This window comes from Camellia sinensis, chromosome 13, assembly GCF_055761805.1.
Source record: "Camellia sinensis isolate YWXY chromosome 13, ASM5576180v1, whole genome shotgun sequence".
Classification (NCBI taxonomy): domain Eukaryota; kingdom Viridiplantae; phylum Streptophyta; class Magnoliopsida; order Ericales; family Theaceae; genus Camellia; species Camellia sinensis.
In genome coordinates, this window is record NC_138973.1 from 88,012,615 (window position 1) to 88,034,961 (window position 22,347).

Here is a 22,347-nt window from a genome sequence, read left to right on the forward strand (position 1 = left end):
CTACATATTGAACAGTTCAGATTATCAAAATGGGGCTAAAAAATAGACTCATGGGCCGGACTGGATGGTCTAGTCTTGATCTCCAACTGGAGACAAATTGGATTGAATATATCTATCAAAATCAAGTTAATCAGATATCGATGATTCTTTAATTAAATCACATTTGTATATGCAAAAAAGAATGACATGTATAATTTACAGGTATATTGTACTCGATATATCCTAAAAATAAACAATTTAAATTATCAAAATATGAGCCTATTGAACCTTACACAATAGCCGTTGTTGTGTGAAGTGCACAATAATTATTCGATTACAAAATATAAAGGTTCTCTATTTAGAACCGATCAAAGAAGGGAAATGAGAGGGCGTGAAGTAGTGGCAAGAATAAAATAGGGCAATAAGCGAAAGGGAAAAGCATGGGTGGTGGCCTATTTTGGCAAGTTGATTAAAAAATAGGTTTTTTTTTTTTAATTATATCACCTCTTTATTTTTTTATATATTTAAAAAATAAATAAATAAAATAAAAAAGTTAATTTTTAACATGCTTTCATAGTACAAAGTTTGATTTGTTATAGTATCTCTAATATTATTAATTTTTTGCATCTAATTTGATTCTTAATTTCGATAAAATATTTGATTTGATATGAATTATTCTAATTTTTTAATCAAATTTTTATCAAAATATTTTTAAAGATTTCATTTTTATCCGAGATTTATCTTTTCATTAAATTTGATGAAAACATGTTCTCCAATGTATCATGTTTTGAATTTTTCATCAAATTTTAACTCTGAAGAATTTGATAAATTTCCAATTTGATGGGAAAAAATGTAGGTCCTTTACTGAATATTTGATGAATAGATTGGAATTACTTTTTGAGCACAATATTGTGTTTTTTTTTAAAAAAAAATATTTTAAATTTCTCTTTATTATTATTATTTATTTTCGAGGTTTACGTTTTAACCCCAACCCAAATAACCAACTTGAGGTGCTCATCACTCGTGAAATGCAAGCCGCGAAATTGGTAGGAGTGGTGCATATTTATATAGAACTATACACTAAAAAATAAGTAAATAAATAAAGAAATTGAAAGAATTAATCTTCAGACGATCACTGAGAGTCACTGCTCTTCCATGGCGGCTCTTCTGAGTCCATCTCTCTCTCTTCCTCCTCTCAACAACAAGGTAAATATATCAATTTTTTATTTTTTATTTTTCTGTATATAAAATCTATATATATTATCAAGATTGAAAGTTTTCAATTGTTGATATATGAATCAGTGCTGCGATTTGCTGATCTGGGTTTCAAATAGAAAAAAATAAAAAAAATAAAAAAAAAAACACAGTACTGTAGTCTATGATTATTTTGGATTTCAATTTTAGGCCTAGATGAACTTGTTTGGTTACTGAGAAAATGTTGAAGAAGAAATGGAATGGTTAGAAAATTCCACCTTATTGGGCTTAGTTGAACTGATGAAGTTTTGAGTCAAATTTCTTTACAGGTTTGAAAAAATCCACATAAAAACCCAAATTTGAATGGTTGGTTGGTGCTCCTATCTTAGTAAGCAAACTCATACTGGCTTAAATCATTATTAGGAATTGAATAGAAGATCTAATTGTTTTGGTATTTGAATTAGCCATTTTATAGATTATCATCACTGGCTTATGGATCTTTTGGGTTTCCAATTGCCTTTCTCTTAGACTATGTTTGGATGGCAGGAATTGGGAATGAGAATCCTATTGCTAAGAATCTCACTAGTAATAAGATTGTTGTGTTAATGTAATTCAAGCATTTTGTTTGGTTAGGGAATTTTTTTTTTTTAATAGAAAAATGATAACATTTTGAATATTGTGTGCTCATCTTCTTGTTTTAGTCTTAAATAATTCACAGTCTTTCAAGAATGTGAGATTTTTAAATATTGTGTGCTCATCTATGAAGTACGGGGTACTAGTACGAGTACTAGCATTGGTACAATATAGGTACGGCGATATGGTAAAATTCAAAAAAAGTAGGATAAGTGTACAGTTTAGTACGTTTGTAAAAAATATTTATTTTTAATTTGGATTAATGTAAAAATTAATTAAATAGTTTAATTTGTTAAGATCCAACTTATAATTAACATTTAATGGCAAAAGTAAAGGTATAAATGTCATTATATTAAATAACTTACAAACCATAGCTTAATTTTAAAATCATGCTAAGCATAAAATTAAAAATTAAAAAGAAGTCTAGTGAAAGTTATTTTATCTCGATAGTAGAAGAAAATATTATTTTAATTGAGATACGGTACGGCTTAGGTATATATTAAGTACATTTAGGTATGCCAAGAATTAAGAAGAAAAAGTTTGAGTACGTGTTTCATGTACCTGGTACCACACAAAACCATACACCGATAAGTACGATACGACATGTTTGTCGAAATACCCATGCTTCATAGGTGCTCATCTTCTTGTTTTAGTCTTAAATAGTTCAAATTCTTGAAGAATGTGAGATTTCCATAGAGAGATGTCCGTTTGGCAAGAGATTATATTTTAGCTAAAAAGTCAAAAAGTCACTAAAAAAGCTAAAAAAAATTCAACTCATATTAAAAAGTCATGAAAAATTTCTCTAATTTCCTATTCTCTATCTACTTTGGTTTCATATAAGTTACAAAACATGTAAAATTTGTTTTTCAGCTCCCACCACTATTAGTGTTGTCAATAAGTTTACAGCCTAAGAACCCAGAAAAAATTGACCAGGAATTTACCTAGAAAATTGATCTGTGGCTTAGATTTAATCGTTGTATAGTCCACCCACATTTATAATGAATTTCAACCATTCAATGTTTTTTTTTCTGGAAAAATTTTCTGGGTACCTAACATTGCTGATAAGTTTATAAAATTTTATCTTTATTTGGTTTCCTGTGATGACTTTTGGATTTTTTTAGGTGAATCCTGTTAGTGTCAGCACAATAGCTGCAAATACACTGCCAACCAAAAATTTCCAGCCCGTTGTCAGAAACGGTAGAATCAACAGGTATCATTGGCTGACAAAAGCTAAGATGTCTGCAGAAGCAGATGTACTTGCACAAGATTCTCTTAATGTTGAATCCATCGATGCAAATGGTAATTCTTCTTTCCCATTTTCCAATTTACCAGTTATTTTTTGTTCAATGTCAAACAACCTCAGAGAGACGGACTGTTAAAACTTTCTGTACCTGAAAAACAACAAATTAGTATGTATTGATTTTGCTTGGGATATGACTGCTGTATCCTAAGATTTACAGTAGTATAAATATAGAAGTAGATCAAAATTTTTATGTAGTGGGTCCAAATGGGGTGTACTGAATGAATAGTATTGGAGATGTGAAAATTGCAGACAATAAACTGAAAGTACGGAGATGGCTGTTGGGTGAAGAATAAGAAAAACAGATATGGGAGAGAATCTTGGAAACTATGAGAGAGACAACCTTTGCTCTAATTAATCACTTGAATCAGGATTGTCTTAATTGCTTATTGAACTGTGGGATCCTTATTTATAGGCATCCTGGACTCGCTTTGAGTCCAAAAATCCATATGGTGATCAGGTGATACTGTGTGGCTCAGGGACCACATGGAAAGATCCCTTTCTAATTGCCTGACTGAGATGAACATAGTGCAAGTCCCTTTTTGGTATCGAGGGTAAGATAATCACCGATGCCTTGACAATCTCTTACTCTTAGCCGCCAAGCCACATAATCCACTCTTATCAAGCCTTGATTGAAGTGAAGAAGGGCCCTTTGGAGGCCTTTAAATGGGTGAGAGATCATCCAAACACTAAATCACATAGAGACTAAAGGCCTTCTGGCTTAATATAGGGAGTACAGTCGCAGATGCATTTATTTAATAGAAGGAAATACTAATCGCCCATATTGGTATATTTGTAAAAAGTGTATTGAAATATGAGAAAAATATATATAGAAATATATAAAAGTGTGTGGGAATATATGTGAGATATAATTTTTTTTAACTTTATTTAGTTCTTAAAAAATGCCCATTGGGAAGTCGTTAGCAGGACCTTTAAAGTTTATTGCTGATATTGATGCAGATTATGGAATCGTTAGCATGCACCATGTGGGAATACTATGTGAAAACCTCGAAAGGTCACTTGATTTTTACCAAAATGTGCTTGGTATGTTAACTATTTCGCTCTGAAGGCAATTGTATATATCATTTATTTAACAGAAATTCTAAATAAGAATTTGAGGTCAGGTCTGAAGATAAATGAGGCAAGGCCAGATGATAAGCTCCCCTATAGGGGTGCTTGGCTATGGGTGGGCTCTGAGATGATTCATCTCATGGAGCTTCCAAATCCTGATCCCTTGACTGGTCGGCCTCAACATGGGGGCCGAGATCGTCATACATGTGTTGCGATTCAGGATGTGTCTAGGTTGAAAGCGATCCTTGATAAAGCTGGTAAATTTCCTCCTCCTCCGCTTCATCCTTCTTTACTTGAATTCGCCAAAGATCTTCAAATCCCATTTGAAAATGCTATTACAGAATCATTACCAGAATGATGTGTCATTAACATTGAAAGATTTTTTTGTTTAAAGTGATAGGTTCACAGTTTTACCACATCATTCTTTACTTGAATATGCCAAAAAATCTCCAAATCTCTTTTAGGTTTTTATAAAAATGTGTTTTTTTCTAAAATGGACTTCTTCTCATGCTCGGTTGTTACAGGAATTCCCTACACACTAAGCCGCTCTGGGAGGCCAGCCATCTTCTTCCGAGATCCAGATGCTAATGCATTAGAATTTGCTGAATTTGATATCTGATGTGCTTAACATTTCTAGCATAGACATATCAATATGCGTTTGTATTTCTCAAGACATCAACTAAAAAAATATAAATAAATAAATAAAATAACAATCTAGTGCACGAGACCGTGCCATTGCAAAGTTTGAGAAAAGTCAGATGTACGCAATCTTATCCTACAATATATAATGTACATATAATTGTCAAAATTGTCAAATGTAAAGGATCATGGGTTTTTGAATCCACTGAAGCCATTGTTGCAATTTGCAATAGAGAAACATGTAATGGGAGAGTTTTGATGGGTTGGGTGTGCCGGGTTTGTTTAGTCATATTGCCTCAAGCAGCTTTGAAATTGCCTAATTTTCTACTATGTAATGTAATTATGATTAAAGGCATTATTACCTTGTCCAGAATTTGAATTCTCTAATTTGTGATTGGAGCCAAGAATTTCCATCTTTGCACGCAGATATATTGTACACTAGGGTGCTCGCGGATGGGATTGGGTCGAATGGTTTCCTATCCGCAATTCGTCCGAACATAGATGAATTAGAAAAAATTAATCCACATCTATCCGCTTAGTTAGCATATGCGGATTGAGCGGGCCATGCGGGTTGGACGGGTGGATGCGGCTCGATTTAACGGTTTAAACTTTACTATTTTATGCTTTTTTAAAAATTATTTTAGAATAATTTTTTATTATTTTGGGTCTTATTTTAGCCCAAAATTTTTTATTCTTCATTTTTTATGGTTAAAATAAAAGCCAAACTTTCATATTTCATAAATACGTAAGATTATTACTAAATAAAATATTTACAAAACATAAAAATATAACATTATTTTCTTAAGAGGATTGGCAGATCAAGTTGGTTGGTTTCTCATCTGCCATCCGTCCAAACATAGGCGGATTTAAAAAAATTTCGTCCGCATCTGTCCACTTATATTATCAAAACCGCCTAAAAACATGTGGATTGGGTCAGGCCAGATCAATTTTGGTGGATTGGTCGGGCCTGTGAACACCCCTACACACATACTGTGTCCTTACATTTATATACTGGATATTACTATAGTACTCCAGCATTTTACGTGCAGAGTGTTCACTTAGCAGCACCTACCACATTCAACCTTACTATGCGAGACTGTTTCTGTGGCAACCTTAATGATGTTGCACCGAGGCCGGCCCTTAGAGATGGTTCACGTTCTGAACGATTTCAGCCAACCTATAAGACTGGGGGGGTGTAAATAACCTAATCAAACCAAACTACGTATTGTATCCGAATCTGGTGATGAACCAATAATATAACAATGCCAAATTCAAGCCTACATTTGTCTTCGGTTATTTCCTTAATCAGACGCACAAAACCAATCCAATTTAACGCAAATAGAGAACATATCAACAGGTCCAACACTCACTGAAAAACTTGCAGTCAGTATGAAGAAGAAACTTCCATCTTCCAAACAATTTGTAACTTAACAATCTTTTTACAGAGAAGCATAATATTCACTATAGTTATCTTTAAGATATACACCACATACTAGAATTTACATAGAAATTGTTCCAAGAATGCTTGAAGTCCCGAGTCAAACCTAGCTTTGTGAACTAAACTGCTTCCGTCAATTTCTATACAGCAATCGTTGTACTACTCAGACACAGATGTTATACGTGACCTCCATTCTTGTATCGCAGAACGTAATGTATGGTTTGGAATAAGCGTTGTATGCTGCAGCCGAAGCTTTGTTACTGGTGATACATTATGTCTCTCGAGCCATGCCTTGATCGCTCGAAGCTCATAAGTAAAACCATCGGGCGCAATGTGTGGATCATCCATTACATCCTACATTAGCCGTGGCATAACGGACATAGAAAGGTAGAATATGAGGTGCAGCCAACATATAAAATCGAAAGCTATAAACACAATCTATAAAGCATAGACACGGAGACGGATACGGACACGAGGAAATGTAAATATTAAATTTTCAAAAAGTAAAGGTGGACACATGCAAAAGATATAATTATATATATTTTATTATGTCATATATGTAAATATTATACAATTATTCCATAGCAAAGATCTATTCTCATCAAATTCATCAACCATGGGTATACTATTTCGATGAAAAATAAATAAATAAAATAAAACAAATGGGGCACAATGTGTCCATCGCATGTTCTCAGCATCGAGAGTGTGTCCGACACATGTACAAAGCATGTCAGTAGGGATAGCAATGGGCCAGGTCAGGGCAGGGTGGGTTTGGGGTGTCCCATGCCCGGCCCATTCTTGATTGGGACGGGGACGGGACCAAGAAAATTGGGGAGATGACGGTGTAATTTGCAACCTCTAGGAGGGCATGAAACTAAATGACAGACGATATGACCTATGATGGACAACAATTAATAAGTTATAAGAATTAAAAAGATCAAAGATGAGAGATGTGAAAATGTTATACATATATATTGGCGTTTTAATCATATTATACTTATCAAACTAATTTTTATATATATACATGAAAAGGTAATATTTAATGTAATCATGGCGCCCCGTTTATTAATGGGGCAGGGAAAACCCATGCAAAACAGGGCTGGGGGGGATGCAAGGGCGGCATTCCCATCCCATTGTATCAGACATCTATATGTGACCTCCAGAAAGGTGTTTGTGCTTCATAGCATATGATCTTATGGAGTTTGAATTTTTCACCTGAAGGATTGGGCAGAAGTAATGGCTAGGTGCATGAATACTGTTCCTTTCTACAATTAAACTAGCATCTGCGATATCAACAAGTTTCTTCAAAACTGGCAGAACTTCAGTTTCAAGATCCGGCCTTTCTCTGCATCGAAGTCTGGAGCATTTCAGGGCCACCTGAGCTAGTTCCTCAGCTTCCTGAAGTGGCCAATCTGGTATAGACTTGTCCAGTATCTCAGATAAGGAACCATTGGCAATCGCATTTTCAACTTTCAATAAAAGCCCATTTGGATGTTTTGCAGCCAGCAATTGGAGGGTAATGATTCCAAAAGCATATAGATCTGATTTGGTTCGGACCGTGCCAGTTCTTTGATATTCTGGATCCATATAGTAAAGAGTACCAGCAAGAATGGAGTCCCTGTATTCTGTGATGTTGTCGGGCACAACGTCTGAAATAAGTTTTGCCAAACCCACGTCGCCAATTTTGCTCACATAATTTCTGTTCAAAAGAATGTTTCCTGGTTTTAGATCTCGATGAACAATAGGCTCTGGTTTTGAGTTGTGTAAGAATGCAAGTCCACAAGCTACTTCAAATGCTATCCGGAATCGAACAAACCAAGGAAGGGGATGCCCACTGTTTCTGTTGAAAATATGATCCTCTAGGCTACCATTTTCCATATATTCATAAACCAAGCAACCGGTCTCCGGACAGGCACCAAGCAGTAAAACAATATGTGGATGGCGTAGCTGGCTAAGAACTTCGACCTGCAAATAATTGACAGAGGACAGAAGGAATCATTGCCATGATGGTTAAAGTGACTAAACTGGCCAAGGAAATATTAGCGGAAATAGAACATAGTTTGAGAATTAGATAACAGAAAAGAGATCAAACAAAAAGTCAATAAGCCAAAGGCTATGCTAAAATTCAAAAGAAGTTTCACAAATATTTATATTATTAGATTAGTAGTTGCCCGCTAGGGCAAGACTAATCAACATGTTTCTGTGGGTGTTAACACAAGTGTGAACAATAGAATGCCCCCATTTTGGTAGCCCTTATAAATCAACTTATTAGCTAATTTGCCAAAAAAAAGTTGACTAATAGTGTTTGGTTGCAATTTTAAAATATAAATTGTTTGACTTTTTCATCTTATTTATTTATTAAAAAAAAAAAGAAAAAGAAAAAAAAGTGAGAATTTCTTAAGCTACAATTTGTAGCTCTTTTAATTTATTTTTTTTATGCTTCATGGACTCTTTTGTCTCAAACAAGACTTGGGCATTCTGGATATTTGCACAACAAAAAAACTATGTGACGGGGTATTTAACCAAACAAGTTTAAAAAAATTTAGTTGCACCAAACAAATTTATAACTTAAGTCTTTTAAGCTAATAATCTAAAAGGCTAACTTATAAGTGGTACCAAACGGGGCCAATAGATCATGAATTTCAAACTGCTCACAATGTTCACGAGGTTAATGAAAGATTTCCTTATTATTGAATACATGTAACAAAATCAGCTTATGTGCACAATTAAAACTTATTCTGCATTCACTACTTGTGAAAAGTTTAAGAAGTTATCAAATGATTGTGCTAATAGACAAAGAAAAGCCTCAAGCAGGCATGTGAACTTGAATGAGAGAAAGCAACAAGTATAGCTAAAGAAGAAACCTCTCTCAAAAACTCCTGTTTCTTGTCTGATGCACCAGGCTGGAGAATTTTGACAGCTACTGGTGTGTTATCAAGGCTACATCTGTAAACTTTCCCGTATGCTCCTTCACCGATCATCTTAGTATCAGAGAAGAAATCAGTGGCAATCTCTATTTCATCCCTCGTGTATCGTTTGTACCTTCTGTCATTTGTAAAGAGTGCATCAGCAATTTTCTGTTTCTCCAAAGATTCTTTGAGGGCTTTCAATTCTGCTATCTGCCTTTCGTAAGCCTCTTTAGCAAGCAGATTTCTTGCCATCTCAACCTCCTTCACAGCTTCCGAATGCTTCTCTTTCTCTTCGGCAGCAATTTTCCTGTAAACTTCTTCTCTTTTCAGTGCAGCATTTACTTGTCTTGCTTCTTCAAGGCATTCAGTAGAAAGCAGGCGAACCTGTGAAATAGAGCTTCAATATTAAAGGTCTACGCATTTGGTATAAATGTAACACATGTGTATCACAGAAAATGAGAGCATCTAAGTTTTTCATTTGTAGATAGAGTCATTACAAGTCTTGCTTCATATTCAAGGTCAAATTAGTATTCTTACTCTCCCTGCATGGAGTGGAAGTCAATAAATATATTGAAGTCACCTTTGAAATCTACTCTGGAACTAGATGAAGTAAAAAAGCACAAAACTTTGAATATATTTCTGGATTTAAAGTTTTTCGTACAGGAAATGAGCCAATCTTCATCAGAATTTCAAAAATGAAAACAGTTTGAAATGCCTTAAAATAAGTTGGCACTTGGCGAATATCATCAAAGTAAAAGCCATAAAATAGATCAAAATCTAGGGACTTTGTTAATTGATCAAATGCTCACCTTGTTTTGGGCATGGACAAGATCCTCACAAGCTCGATTGTACATGGAAACAGTGCTCTCTAATTCTAGACGCAGTTGTTCTACTTCAGCCTGCACGTCTGACTGCAGAAAAATACCCATCTCTAAAGGTAAGAACTGATTTGTCTTGCCTTTGTCATACACTTCGTTAAAATGTGCACAAAGCAAGTAATTAAGATTATGATCAAACACACTGTCCGTTGGATCTGAATAAATCTATTCAAATCCTTAAAAGAGAATATGTAACTGTAGGAGGAAAAACTGAAACCAATTCACCTGCTTTGTGTCTATAGAAGCCACAGACGGGGATCCCTTTACTGTCTGAATTTCCAGGTTATTATTTTCCAACATTTGACGATTTTTTTCAGGAAGTGCGCTAGAATGACCTGGAGAGCTCTGTCTTACAATTGCTTTAGAGTTCAGTTGACTAAGATCTGACACTGATGATGCTCCAAACGTCTCAGTCGACAAAGAATAAAGGTCAGGTTTCAACTTAATAATTTTAAGTGAACCACGCTCTCTTTGAGTGAACAAGCAATGTCTAGAGTTGTTTTCTGTAAAATGAAGGCAGAAAAAAAATATGTAATGGAAAAAGAAACAATTAAGGACATGGAAACTGTGCAGAATGAAAAGAAAGTGTTTCAAATTACCACTAGTTGACAAGTGGTTGGAACAAGTTGTGATGAGCCTACGTCTTGACACAACATAAACTTCACAAGTTTCAGGAGCATGTTTCAGAACTACCGATGGCACACTGGAGTTTTTTAGCTTCCTAAAATGAGGTGACCAGAAAATTAGTATTAGTATTTATTGAGAAATGAAGTTCAAAATATGTAAGAAACTCAAATAAGCATTAAGGGGGCTTGTTAAGCTAACAAATCAAAACCATTGAGTGAAAGATGGTATTTAGCCGAATGGTTGAACCCTTAGCTTAACACACAATACAACCAATGTAATAGAAGATAATGATAACTTTATGTTGTTATCCCATTCAATTCCTAGTAATAAGCCCTCGCATAGTAATATCCACAAGAAAATATCAGTAGGTGAACCAAAACACACAAACAGTAAAATACTACCAATTGGCTAATAACTAGTAGGAGGATAAAGAGCCATGAAATGAACAATTTATTGTGTGTACAGACATTCATGGTACCTTACCTCGTGAAACAGTAGGAAGAGCAAGAGCCTAACACCAAACTTCTTATACCCAAGTCAGTAATATATTTAAGAAGTGATGATGCGGGATTATCACCTTCCAGCACCAAAGTTTCGATCTAGGAAAAAACCAAATTGAAATTATACTTCAACACCAACTCAATTTAAAAAATATTTATATACCCAAAAAGGACAAAACAAACTCACCTTTCTTGTTTTGCATAGTTTCTTAAATGGTATAAAGATCTCTTCAAACTTTAGTTTCATGTCATGCACAAACATTCGTACCACATTTGCATCCAATTCCTCAATGGGTATACTGTCTCCAGCTACAGAACATGGCAATGCCCACAAGAGGATACGTTTAAGTCATTCAAATTTCAGAGTAGCAAGGTTCAGCAGTAATGAAAATAAAAGACCAATTGTCAACAGTCTTGAAAAATAGAGTTGAAGTTTCTGAAGTCTAAAACCCAAAGAAAAATGCAGTTGCTGCATTAAAACTAATATCAAGAGAAAATTATAATTTCATTTGTATAGATTCATATTTACTTGCTTGAAATTGACCAAATATAGTTGTATTACAAGTAAGCCCAAAAAATAAATAAATAAATAAACAAAGGAAAAAGGAAAAGGAAAGTTCATCACTTTCCTTACAAATATTTCACAGAGAGTAATGTTGTACAAACAAACAAATCTTTTCTAAATTTTCTATCATATCATTAAATATGCTCTGTTTCAAATTCCAAAGCTTCATTATTGTATGACACATCAGTTAATTAGGACATCCCCAACCCTTGACTCAAACCTATATCAATTTTAAATTTGGGTAAAAAGCACTCAAAATTTTCTCTACTCCTTGACTCAAACTTATATCAAATAGAGTTTTACACATTTTTTTACCCAAAACAACGGCTACTCAAATGCTCACTCAAAATTTTCAAGGTCATTTTGTAACTTTCAAATTTACAACCGTCATTTTCTATTGGAGTGCTTCATATCAAATAAAGTTTTTACTCAAATTTGAGTAAAATTTTGGGTTAGGGTTGGAGATGGCCTTAGTTCGTATGGCATTATTCTTTTCACAATTCAGTTCCATTTGACACGCCAAGATTGTATTGGGATGTGAAAATTTACACAAAAACCCAAATTAGGAAACCAAGAAGAAAGAGCTCAAATTTTTAACAGTTTAAAACGAAGTTTATTCTTCAGACCACACATATCCATGATGTCCATGAAAGTTTGTTTGATTGCCTGAATGCTATGGAAAATTACAAAAAATATATAACTTCTAAATGTTACATTTTGTCCCCTTCAGTAGATTCTAACAAAATGTATCAATTCAAGATTCATCAAACAATTGAAATGCACAAAAACCCAAATTAGGAAACCAAAAAGAAAGAGCCCATATTTTGACAGTACAAAACAATTTCCTTCTTCAGGCTAAAATACACTATGTTTGGTTGCAGGATTTGGGAAGCAATTTGGAAAAGGGAAAGGGAAAAGGAAAAGTTTGGGAAGCAATTTGGAAAAGGGAAAGGAAAAAGTTTGGGAAGCGATTTGGAAACACTTTCCCTTTCCGTTTCTAAATCCCTTCCCAAATCATCCCCCAACCAAACACAACATACATGTCCATGAAAGTCTGTTTGATTGCCCTGAAAGCCAAGGAAAAATCAAGAGAATACTAACAAAAATATAACTTTTAAATGTTAAATTTCCTCCTCCTCAGTAGATTGACCATCTCCAATCCTTATTCTCTTTTTCTCATCAAATATTTTTGAAAAATTCTAAAATTATCCTAATAATATGTTTTAACCATTTGCTATGAAAGAAAACCATCTCCCATCCATACTCCGTATAAAATTTCATCAAATTTCAGCAAAAAAATGTGAATGCTTGATGAATTTGATGAAATGATTGGAGCTCAGTTTCAGCTCTTTATGCATCAAATCCGAAATTGATAAAAGAATTGGTGGTGAAGCATTGAGTTAAAAAATTCATCAAACAGTTGAAATACACACAACAACAACAACAACAACAACAACAACAATGCCTATACATACAAATGGATCAATATTCAAATTTGATAAAAGAATTGGTGAAGCATTAAGTCAAAAAATTTCATCAAACAGTTGAAATACACACAACAACCACAACAACAACAATAATACCTATACTACATACATATGGATCTATATATGAATAAATAAACACACATTTATATATGAAGAGAGAAATGAAGAAGATTTACAAGGAGTTGGGATTGTAGTGATGGCAGGCATGACGTGAATAAGGACGATACGATCAGCTTTAGGCATCAGATTCTCCGCCGCCCACCGGACAGCTCGACGGCTTCCTCTGCCTCCGTCACCGCCGCGGCCGCCCTTTACGGCCACCGCCACGGTGGTCAACGGTGGCGGCGCAGAACCGCCGTCGACGCTCATGGCGAGAATTTGCATATACTACTCTCCGAGAGAGAGAGAGAGAGAGAGAGAGTTTGACTTTGGTAGCTCAAAACGTAAGTGGAGTCAAGTACGTCGTTTGGTTTGGAATTTGGAATTTGGAATTTGGAATTCTCTTCGGCTTTTGTTTACCTCATCGGCTTTTTAGAGCACTTTAGGTTTTTTTTTTTTTTTTTCAATTAAATAAAAATTTTATCCGATATTATGTGTTTTAACGGAAGATTTTGAACTTTCATCAAAATATTGATTGGCCGGACAGATATTTAGCCGGTGTAATTTTTTCATAAATTTTTATAAGGATGTGGTTATCTAAGAAGACAACTAGCTGAATATCAGTCGTCTTGTGGTAAAAATGACATTTACTTTCAATAATTATAAATAGTGATTTAATGAAAGACACATCCATCTTCAATTTAATAAATGATTTGAGAAATCTTGAATTCGATACTTATTTGGTGATAAGGTTGAAACAACAAAAGACACCTATTTTCTTCAAATTTAAATTTGATGAAACAAAAGATACTAGTTAGAGATGGTTTTAGAGTAATGATAGAGACATTTAAAATCTTATATTTCTTCTGTCTTAAAATATTAGTTCTTCATTTCATTTTTTATTATTTTAAAATATTAATCCCTTTTCAAATACTAAGTACTAAAATAATATGAATTTTTATTTTGCCATTTTTTTAGATTTATTAATATTAATATACATAAAAGTATATTTATGAAAATTAATTTTCTAAAAAAAAATTTATACTATTTCAATTTTAAATCAAAGGGTAATTTTAGAAATTTAATATTTTTAAAATGTAATAATTGTACTACTAAAAAAAGTGAAGTTTCTTAAAAATGACCAATATTTTTGGGACAGGTAGGGTACTATTATTTAGAGTAATGTAGAGACGCAAATGTTTTATTAAAATTTTAACTAAATAATTATGCGAATGATTTTGTAAAATTTTTGACAAATTATTTGAGGATGTGAGTGGTTAAGTAAAAAAATTTGTAAATTATTTGGGACCTTTGGCATTTTAGATAATACAAAGAGAAATATTACATTCCTCTATTTCATCACTGTCAATTGCACCTTTAGTCCTAGTTTGGCACCTTCAAAATAAGATAAAATGTCAAAAAGTTATTAAAAAAAGTTAAAAAAGTATCACTATTCACAAAAAAAAAAATTATAAAAAAATTATTTTTATACAAATTGTGAGACAACTCACTCTGACGTGAGTTGTCTTTGCCTGACTTTGGTGAGGATAAATTACACAGGTGGAGGCAAGCTTAAGGATGGTGTTGTTCGGCCTGTGGGGGCCATCACGGGTCCCGTTTTGATAATCTAAACCGTTCAATGTGTAGAACTCGTCGAGTACTATATGTCTATAAAAAAACACGTTGGTCAGATATCGCTAACTATATGATCAAATCAATTTTGTATAAAAAATGGATGTGTTATAGTTAACGGTTGAAAAAAAAACTAATCCGATCAGATAGCTACCGATATCTGATCAGCGTGATTTTTTTACAAGCATATAGCACTCGACAAGTTCTACACATTGAACGGTTCCGATTAGCAAAACGGGACCCGTGGTAGGCCCCCACGAGCTGAATAACATTGTCTAATTCAATGCCCGAAAAGGAGGGAATCATCTCCTACCCTACACTTTGCGTACGCTACCCCTTATGCCTTCCGACCGTACGGCCTATTCCATCACAATATTCTCCTACACACAAATTTATACCATTTTTTAATACACATTTTTTTTCGTAAAAAGTCAAAAAGTTATAAAAAATAACTATCTTTTTTTTCTTAACTTTTTAGTCAAAAAAGTCAAAAAATATACTTATTTAAGATGTCCCAAACAACCCCTTAATTAGGTGGCAAATAATACCAACCAACAAATTCTCTTCAAACTCTTCTCTCTCCTTTTAAAATTGTTTGTCACCTCATTAGAGGTGTAATTGGGGAGATGAAATAAGAGACATGGCAAAACTCTTGTATTATTTAGGGTTAGTTTAACAAAATTGTTTGGTTGTGTTTCCATTTTTTTTTAAAAAATATATATATATATATTTAATTTGGTGAAAAATATGTAAAAGAATACAAATTTATATCATTTTTTAAATACTTATATCTTAATTAGTGCTTATAACATATTTTTGTGTTTTAATAAGTTTTTTTATTTGAACATTTGATCCATCAAATCTTAATTTTTATAATTAATATATTTTATGAATAATTTTAGCTTTACAAATATTTTTTTGAACCCTTAGCAAATAAGTGATGTGAATATTCATATTTGACATTGTGAATGTTCACATCATAAAACATTCATTGTCAATATGAATATTAATGCGCGTTTCACCCTATTATTATTAGAAATATTTTGATAATTATATTACCCGACTTATTAAAATATAAGAAAATAAAAATAATTCTACTTACACCACGAAAGGATCTCCTTAAACCTTTTTTTCTTTTTATACCATTCCATAAAATTTGAAATTTTAATTTCATCTCATTACACTCACGATAATACCAAATTTATCCTCATCATCTTATATCCAAAACTGATGCACCCCTAACCATCACCTCTGGAGAGTACATTTTCCTTCATCGACGAGCCTATTTTCCCTCATCGGCGAATCCTTTTTCCCTCATCGGTGAACCCTTCTTTTTTCACCTGCAATGTCATCCTCCCTCACCGACGAGCCCCACCGCTGCCACCACCAAATCCCAAACCCCAGCAACCTCTACTCCGATTCCTCAACTGGAAACTCCCTTCCGACAACCTCTTTTCTCTAACTTCCCTTCCCCACTTCGAATCCCCCATTCTCAATCTCCATCATGTACTCTAGATCTAGGGTTTTGAAACGAAGAAGAAGAAGAATAGGTAGTTGTACGGGAAAGAAATAAACCTTCTCGTATAATCCTGTTGATCAAGTCTGTGCTCCTCCGTACGTCGTCACTTTAGTCCCTGAAAACACAAACGCGAGCTAGCCGGCGGGTGTGTGCCAGATACCTCTCCGATGCCTAAGTCAGCGAAATAGACAAATAGACAAAAGCTTTGTGTATTCGAGAATCAAAGCTGTGTTACCTCTCCATAGGTGATGTTGTGAGCTTTTATAGGTTCCGCGTGGCACAATCCTACTAGGACTCTTACTCTTCCATGTAGAGTCCTCCTAGGAGTCATATTCCCAAAAGATAATGCTTATCCTTCAACACCCTCCTCACTGCTTAAACTAAGTGAGATGGTTTTACCATGGTCGGACTCCAATATGACCGAGGTAAGCATGGCTATGCTAAGTCGCAGACTAGACCGAGCTAACTTTAGCTCGGCTCTTCCATTCACTGCTCTTACCTCGATTTCTCCCAATGCTAACCATGGTATGTCTCGACCGGGATAACCAATACCGTGATCCCGACCGGGATAACTTCATGTGTGACGACCGAGCTTACCGTAAGCCCTTTGGGACCGGAGTAACTTCAAGCCTCTTTTGGACCGGAGTAACTTCATGGCCTTTTTACTCAGCCCTTCGTACTGTGGCCCATAACGGCCCATTACCCAGCTCAGCCCAATTTTTATATAAATTACCCTCTCAATTGCTCCTTAATTCTATCTGCACAGCATGATAGGGATTACCTGTTACCAGCCGAGCTAAAAAGTTTCAGCCCTCTAACCGAGCTACAAAACTTTAGTCGCACAACCGAGCTAAACACTTGAGCCTTTTCATCCGAACTAAATTTACACCGGGCTCTACCTGTCTGGTCATAACGTCTCTTCATTCATAGCAACTGAATCGCTTCTCATTCCAAGGACACGTGGCACACTTTGATTGGCCCAATGCAGCTGTTACGCCGTCTTCGTACTTCGTGTTTTTCGAATAGTCCCGCTCTTTTTTGTCCTTTCTTCTACACAAAACAAACCCTAGCATTTTTTAATCATCCTCACACTATTCATTTCCCTCTCTCTCTTTCGTCTCTGAGCCTCTTTTGCTCTTCAATCTGGTAACTGCGAAGCTCTTGTCTCCTAGTGCCATTTCCATCTTCCAGTGCCGCTTGACCTGGTAAGTTACTCAAATCTCTCTTGTTTTTGTTGTTTTTGCACTTGCTTTATACAATCCATAGCATAGTGTTTGTGTTTTTGCAAAACACATTTTTTCCATTTTGTGCTATGCCTTCTGAAAAAATAAACCTTGTAAGAACCACTTTGTATTCATGAAACAACCTGTAGAACGCTGTATTTGATCCAAAATCACGATGTAACCGGAGTAAAAAGTTGTTTGTAGTTGATGTCAATCCAGCTAGACTATCAATCGGACTAGCACTTTATGTTAAGCTAGTAGTTTTACCAAGTCAAACCACCTTTTGCTTTATTTAACTTAACCGAGCTATGGATCCGTACTAGATCTGTAACAGAATACCTGAAAGCCTCAAACTCAACCGAGTTACAACTTGGGGCTAAACCAGCCTTCTGCCCCTAGAGGCTCAGCCAGGCTAACAAATCCTTCGTTCACTTCGAGCTAACAGACCCCTTGCTAACACCGAGCCAACAGACCCTTTGCTCAAACCGAGCTAAGCCACGAAGCAAATCATATAGCCAAGCTAGGACTTCATTTATCTTTCCTGTATTTCTTTTAGCACGGTCCGATCGATCTGTGCTTAACACCTTTATTTTTCACTTTGCAGACTTAGGTTGCCCAAGCACTCCTTTGAGCGCTCAACCGAGCTACTCAGCACCTTTCTTCGACCGAGCTAAAACTCTGATTTAATTTATTCATAACTTAAACCACAAATGGGAAAGTATAGGTTTTTAGTAGACACACCTGGTGGCTTGGCCGAATTCCGAAGGGAGTATAACATTCCTGACGATGTCCATCTCACCCTAGCCAAACAAGATATCACACCATGGGGAAACCAAGGTTTTGTACCCTTTAACATTATTTCCATTGTGGAGTGCGGTTTACGCTTCCCTGTACAACCTTTACTTTGTGAATTCCTTAGGCAAACTAGGATATGCCCCACCCAACTTTCCACAAATTCATACCGCATAATTAATGGTATAGCCGAACTAAACCGCCGAGCTGGCATTAACCTCGGCTTAGCTGAACTCTTCCATCAATATTCCATAGGATCAAAAGAAGATGGCTGGGTCTATTATCTAAGAATACGTCGTCGCCGAGAGAAAATAATAAAGGACACACCGAATAAAGACTTGAATGATGATGATTTTCTCTGGGTATCTGCGAATTTTGAAGACCACCAAGCCCAGATTCCAGGCCGTAGTATAAACTGGAAGAAAGGAACCCCCGGTATAATTACCTCGGCTTCTTTGTATGCCTCCCTTTATTTCGGTTTCCTGTTCCTGAATCGAACTGACAGTTGTCTTCTTTATGCAGACTCAGCCCACCTCAAGTCACTGTACAGTTACCCCAACCTAAACACACTTCGCGTCACACTACGGTATCCTGAAAGAAGTTGGGCCAAGCTGCTGAATTTTGAACCGACGTACAGATACAACAGTTGACGAAAAGCCTGAGTAACAGACTTTTTGTTGCAGGCATCTCCTGAACCGGATCCAACCTTGCCACAAATTAACCTGGTTCGTACTACTGCTGAACAAGAAATGGCCAAGAAGAATATAGTAAGGGCCCTGCTAACCGAAACACACCAAGCCGAGGTACCACCACCCACCCACACTCAGGAAACCGTGGTGGCCCTTCCATCTCAACAACCCTCCTCATCTCGCCCGAGCAAACGTGCTCGAACTACCGTACCTGAGCAACGACTTATTAACGAAGATGAAACCGTGATTCCTCGAACCACTGTTTCAAGCCCTTCACCAAGTCCACCGCCGAAGTGTTCTGACCGGGCTAGTTCTTCCAAGTGGGTTCCAAAGCTCACTTTCCAGAACCGAGCCATTGAGGACACTGATTCGGTGGTTTCTGAAGAGGACCACTTAATGGCATTCAACCTGTCCAAGAGTGTCTACCTTCCAGCCGATATGGCGCACCATGACAATCTTATAGAGCTGCGTGCCATTCGTTCGGCTACAAAATCCATGGTTTTGGTAAGTTCTGTTTCCTACCCCCAAATTTCAACATCTTTCGGTTCGGTTTATCTGAAGACTGTACCACTCCTTTTGTAGGCCCTGCAACAGAATCATGTCGCATACAAGCGTGTGTTGGAACTTAGTAGGACCACTAAGGAGGCCATGGCAGAGGCCAAAGCAAAAACAGCCGAGCTAAAAGAGTCCAAGAGGCAGATGATCGAGCTAGAAGCCGAAGTAACCAGGCTAACCGGCCTAGTTAATTTAGCCGAAGTAGAAAAACAGAGGGCTGCAGCCGAGCTGAAAGACAAGTACCTGCGCCAGCTTGTAATGCTCGAGAAGAAGAAGGATACCGAGACCACCAAGCTAAAGGAGAGTGTGAATGACGCCGAACTCCGGGGCTTCAAGGAGGGAGAGGCAACTTATACTCAACAATGCAAAGCTGCCAAAGATCTGTTCTTTAAGTGCGGATGGAGGGCAACAGTGACACAGCTCGGTCATGGTCCGGAGACTGAGGTCTTCAATTCTCCTGTATATTTTATACCGGGCTCCATGGCGGAGTATGCTGCTGACCTTCAGAAGAAATTTCTTGAGGAAGGTGATGATGAAGACTCTGCTTCTTAGGACAACTCCCAGCCCGGTCGTCGATCTATCTCTCCAATTCCAGTGGTTTCTAACCCCCTAGCACCCATTTCAACTATTGTGGTGCCTCCAACCGAGCCAAACCAAGGGGAGCTTGTTTCAACTGAGCCCAACCAAGAGGTTCTTGCCACAACCGATCTTCCTGCTGAGATCGGACTCAGAGTTGAGTTGGATGCTGACCTGGATGATCTCTTTGCTTGATTGTGTGTTTCTCTTTTTGTTTGGACAAAAATTTGTAATCGGGCCGAGTCCCCTACTATTGCACCTCTGTTTGTTTTGCTTTTGAATGAATGAGAAACCTTTCATCTTTCTGTTCGGTCTGTGCCATACCTGCATCCATTTTGTATACAGACATGCATTTTCCTACCGAGATAACTATCTCGGTCCTAAACTTGAAATATTATTATAGCTGTCAACCACTCTTTAGCCGAGATGCCTATCTCGGCTGAAGAGTACTAAGAGTTGGTTTAGTCCAGCCAACCTCATTTAGCCGATATCCTTACTTCGGCAGAAGAGTGCTAAGAGTTGGTTTAATCCAGCCAACCACTCTTTTGCCGATATCCTTACTTCGGCTGAAGAGTGCTAAGAGTTGGTTTAATCCAGCCAACCACTCTTTTGCCGATATTCTTACTTCGGCTGAAGAGTACGGAGAGTTGGTTTAATACAGCCAACCACTCTTTAGCCGATATCCCTACTTCGGCTGAAGAGTACTAAGAGTTGGTTTAATCCAGCCAACCTCTAAATTGGTTATTCCAGCCAACTTAGAATAAAGTGTTTGGTTATTCCGACCAAACGTCCTGCAGCCTGGATCCTTATCCTGAGCTTAGGAGGGTTGTTGGTTTTTCCAACCAACCTTTAGATTGGTTTTTCCAGCCAATCTAAAGTAAAGTGTTTGGTTATTCCGACCATACGTCCTGCAGCCTGGATCCTTATCCTAGGCTTAGGAAGGGTGTTGGTTTTTCCAGCCAACCTTTAGATTGGTTTTTCCAGCCAACCTAAAGTAAAGTGTTTGGTTATTCCGACTATACGTCCTGCGGCCTGGATCCTTATCCTAGGCTTAGGAAGGGTGTTGGTTTTTCCAGCCAACCTAAAGTAAAGTGTTTGGTTATTCCGACCATACGTCCTGTGGCCTGGATCCTTATCCTAGGCTTAGGAAGGATGTTGGTTTTTCCAGCCAATCTCTAAGTTGGTTTTTCTGGCCAACTACTCTTTCAATGCCCCTAGTCTACTAAAACAACTTTTACAGAATAAAGACACTTATGCTGAAAATAAAACTACTTGTTTTATTGGGGAAAAGAAAAATTACAAGTATTCTAAAGAAAAGCTAAAAATAAAATAACTTGAGATTGGCAGTATTCCATGGCCTGGGAATTGCCTTGCCGTCCTCATCTTCTAAGTGGTATGCCCCTTTGTCGGCTAACCCAATGACTTTGTAAGGTCCTTCCCAATTGGCCCCTAACTTGCCATCTCCCGGAACCACGGTGTTTCCCATTACTTTGCGCAGCACCCAATCTCCGATCTTGAATTGCCTTGGATGCACTGTTTTGTTGTATTTCCTGGATAACTCTTGTTAGTATGAGGTAATGTGAACCAGTGCTCTTTCTCTTCTTTCTTTGGTGAGGTCGAGTTCCAATGTTATGGCCTCTCCATTCAAGTCTAGATCAAAATTTTCGCTTCTAATTGTGGGGAGGCCAACTTCCAATGGGATTATTGCTTCCATGCCATAGGCTAAAGAGAATGATGTCTCTCCAGTTGATTGCCGAGGTGTGGTACGGTAAGCCCACAGAACATGAGGCAGTTCTTCAGCCCACTTGCCTTTTGCTTTTTCTAACCTCTTCTTCAATCCATCCAAGACAACCTTGTTTGATGCCTCTGCTTGGCCATTTGCTTGGGGATACACCGGTGTAGAATTGTAGAACTCTATCTTGTATTCTTCACAAAAGCCTCTAAAGATTCTGCCATCAAACTGAGTGCCGTTGTCTGATATTAGGGCTTTAGGTATGCCGAACCGAGTGATGATATTCTGCCAGACGAACTTCTTCACATCT

The 22,347-nt window shown here is 36.6% G+C and overlaps 2 protein-coding genes across 2 annotated transcripts; one reads left to right on the forward strand and one right to left on the reverse strand.

Annotated features, from left to right (window-relative positions):
* The first annotated feature begins 462 nt into the window (after positions 1-462).
* Positions 463-5,189, forward strand: LOC114276624 (Lactoylglutathione lyase / glyoxalase I family protein). The gene is made up of 5 exons (XM_028218421.2): positions 463-1,185; positions 2,928-3,105; positions 4,067-4,150; positions 4,231-4,434; positions 4,702-5,189. Exons 1-5 carry the CDS (start codon positions 1,135-1,137, stop codon positions 4,794-4,796), a joined length of 612 nt encoding a protein of 203 aa, XP_028074222.2. The 5' UTR covers positions 463-1,134; the 3' UTR covers positions 4,797-5,189.
* A 1,017-nt stretch (positions 5,190-6,206) lies between these two features.
* Positions 6,207-13,777, reverse strand: LOC114276623 (U-box domain-containing protein kinase family protein). The gene is made up of 9 exons (XM_028218419.2): positions 13,397-13,777; positions 11,356-11,477; positions 11,152-11,267; positions 10,641-10,762; positions 10,267-10,544; positions 9,973-10,074; positions 9,119-9,547; positions 7,470-8,219; positions 6,207-6,608 (listed from the first exon to the last, which is right to left on the reverse strand). The coding sequence occupies exons 1-9, from the start codon at positions 13,602-13,604 to the stop codon at positions 6,414-6,416; spliced, it is 2,322 nt and encodes a 773-aa protein (XP_028074220.1). The 5' UTR covers positions 13,605-13,777; the 3' UTR covers positions 6,207-6,413.
* Positions 13,778-22,347: the final 8,570 nt, after the last annotated feature.

Coding starts and splice junctions, on each gene's coding strand:
- LOC114276624 (XM_028218421.2), top strand. CDS start 1,135: ATGGCGGCTCTTCTGAGTCCATCTCTCTCTCTTCCTCCTCTCAACAAC. Junction 1,186..2,927: donor TTCCTCCTCTCAACAACAAG/GTAAATATATCA, acceptor GGATTTTTTTAG/GTGAATCCTGTTAGTGTCAG. Junction 4,151..4,230: donor TTTTTACCAAAATGTGCTTG/GTATGTTAACTA, acceptor ATTTGAGGTCAG/GTCTGAAGATAAATGAGGCA.
- LOC114276623 (XM_028218419.2), bottom strand. CDS start 13,604: ATGCAAATTCTCGCCATGAGCGTCGACGGCGGTTCTGCGCCGCCACCG. Junction 11,478..13,396: donor CACTACAATCCCAACTCCTT/GTAAATCTTCTT, acceptor CATGTTCTGTAG/CTGGAGACAGTATACCCATT. Junction 10,763..11,151: donor TCTTCCTACTGTTTCACGAG/GTAAGGTACCAT, acceptor ACCTCATTTTAG/GAAGCTAAAAAACTCCAGTG.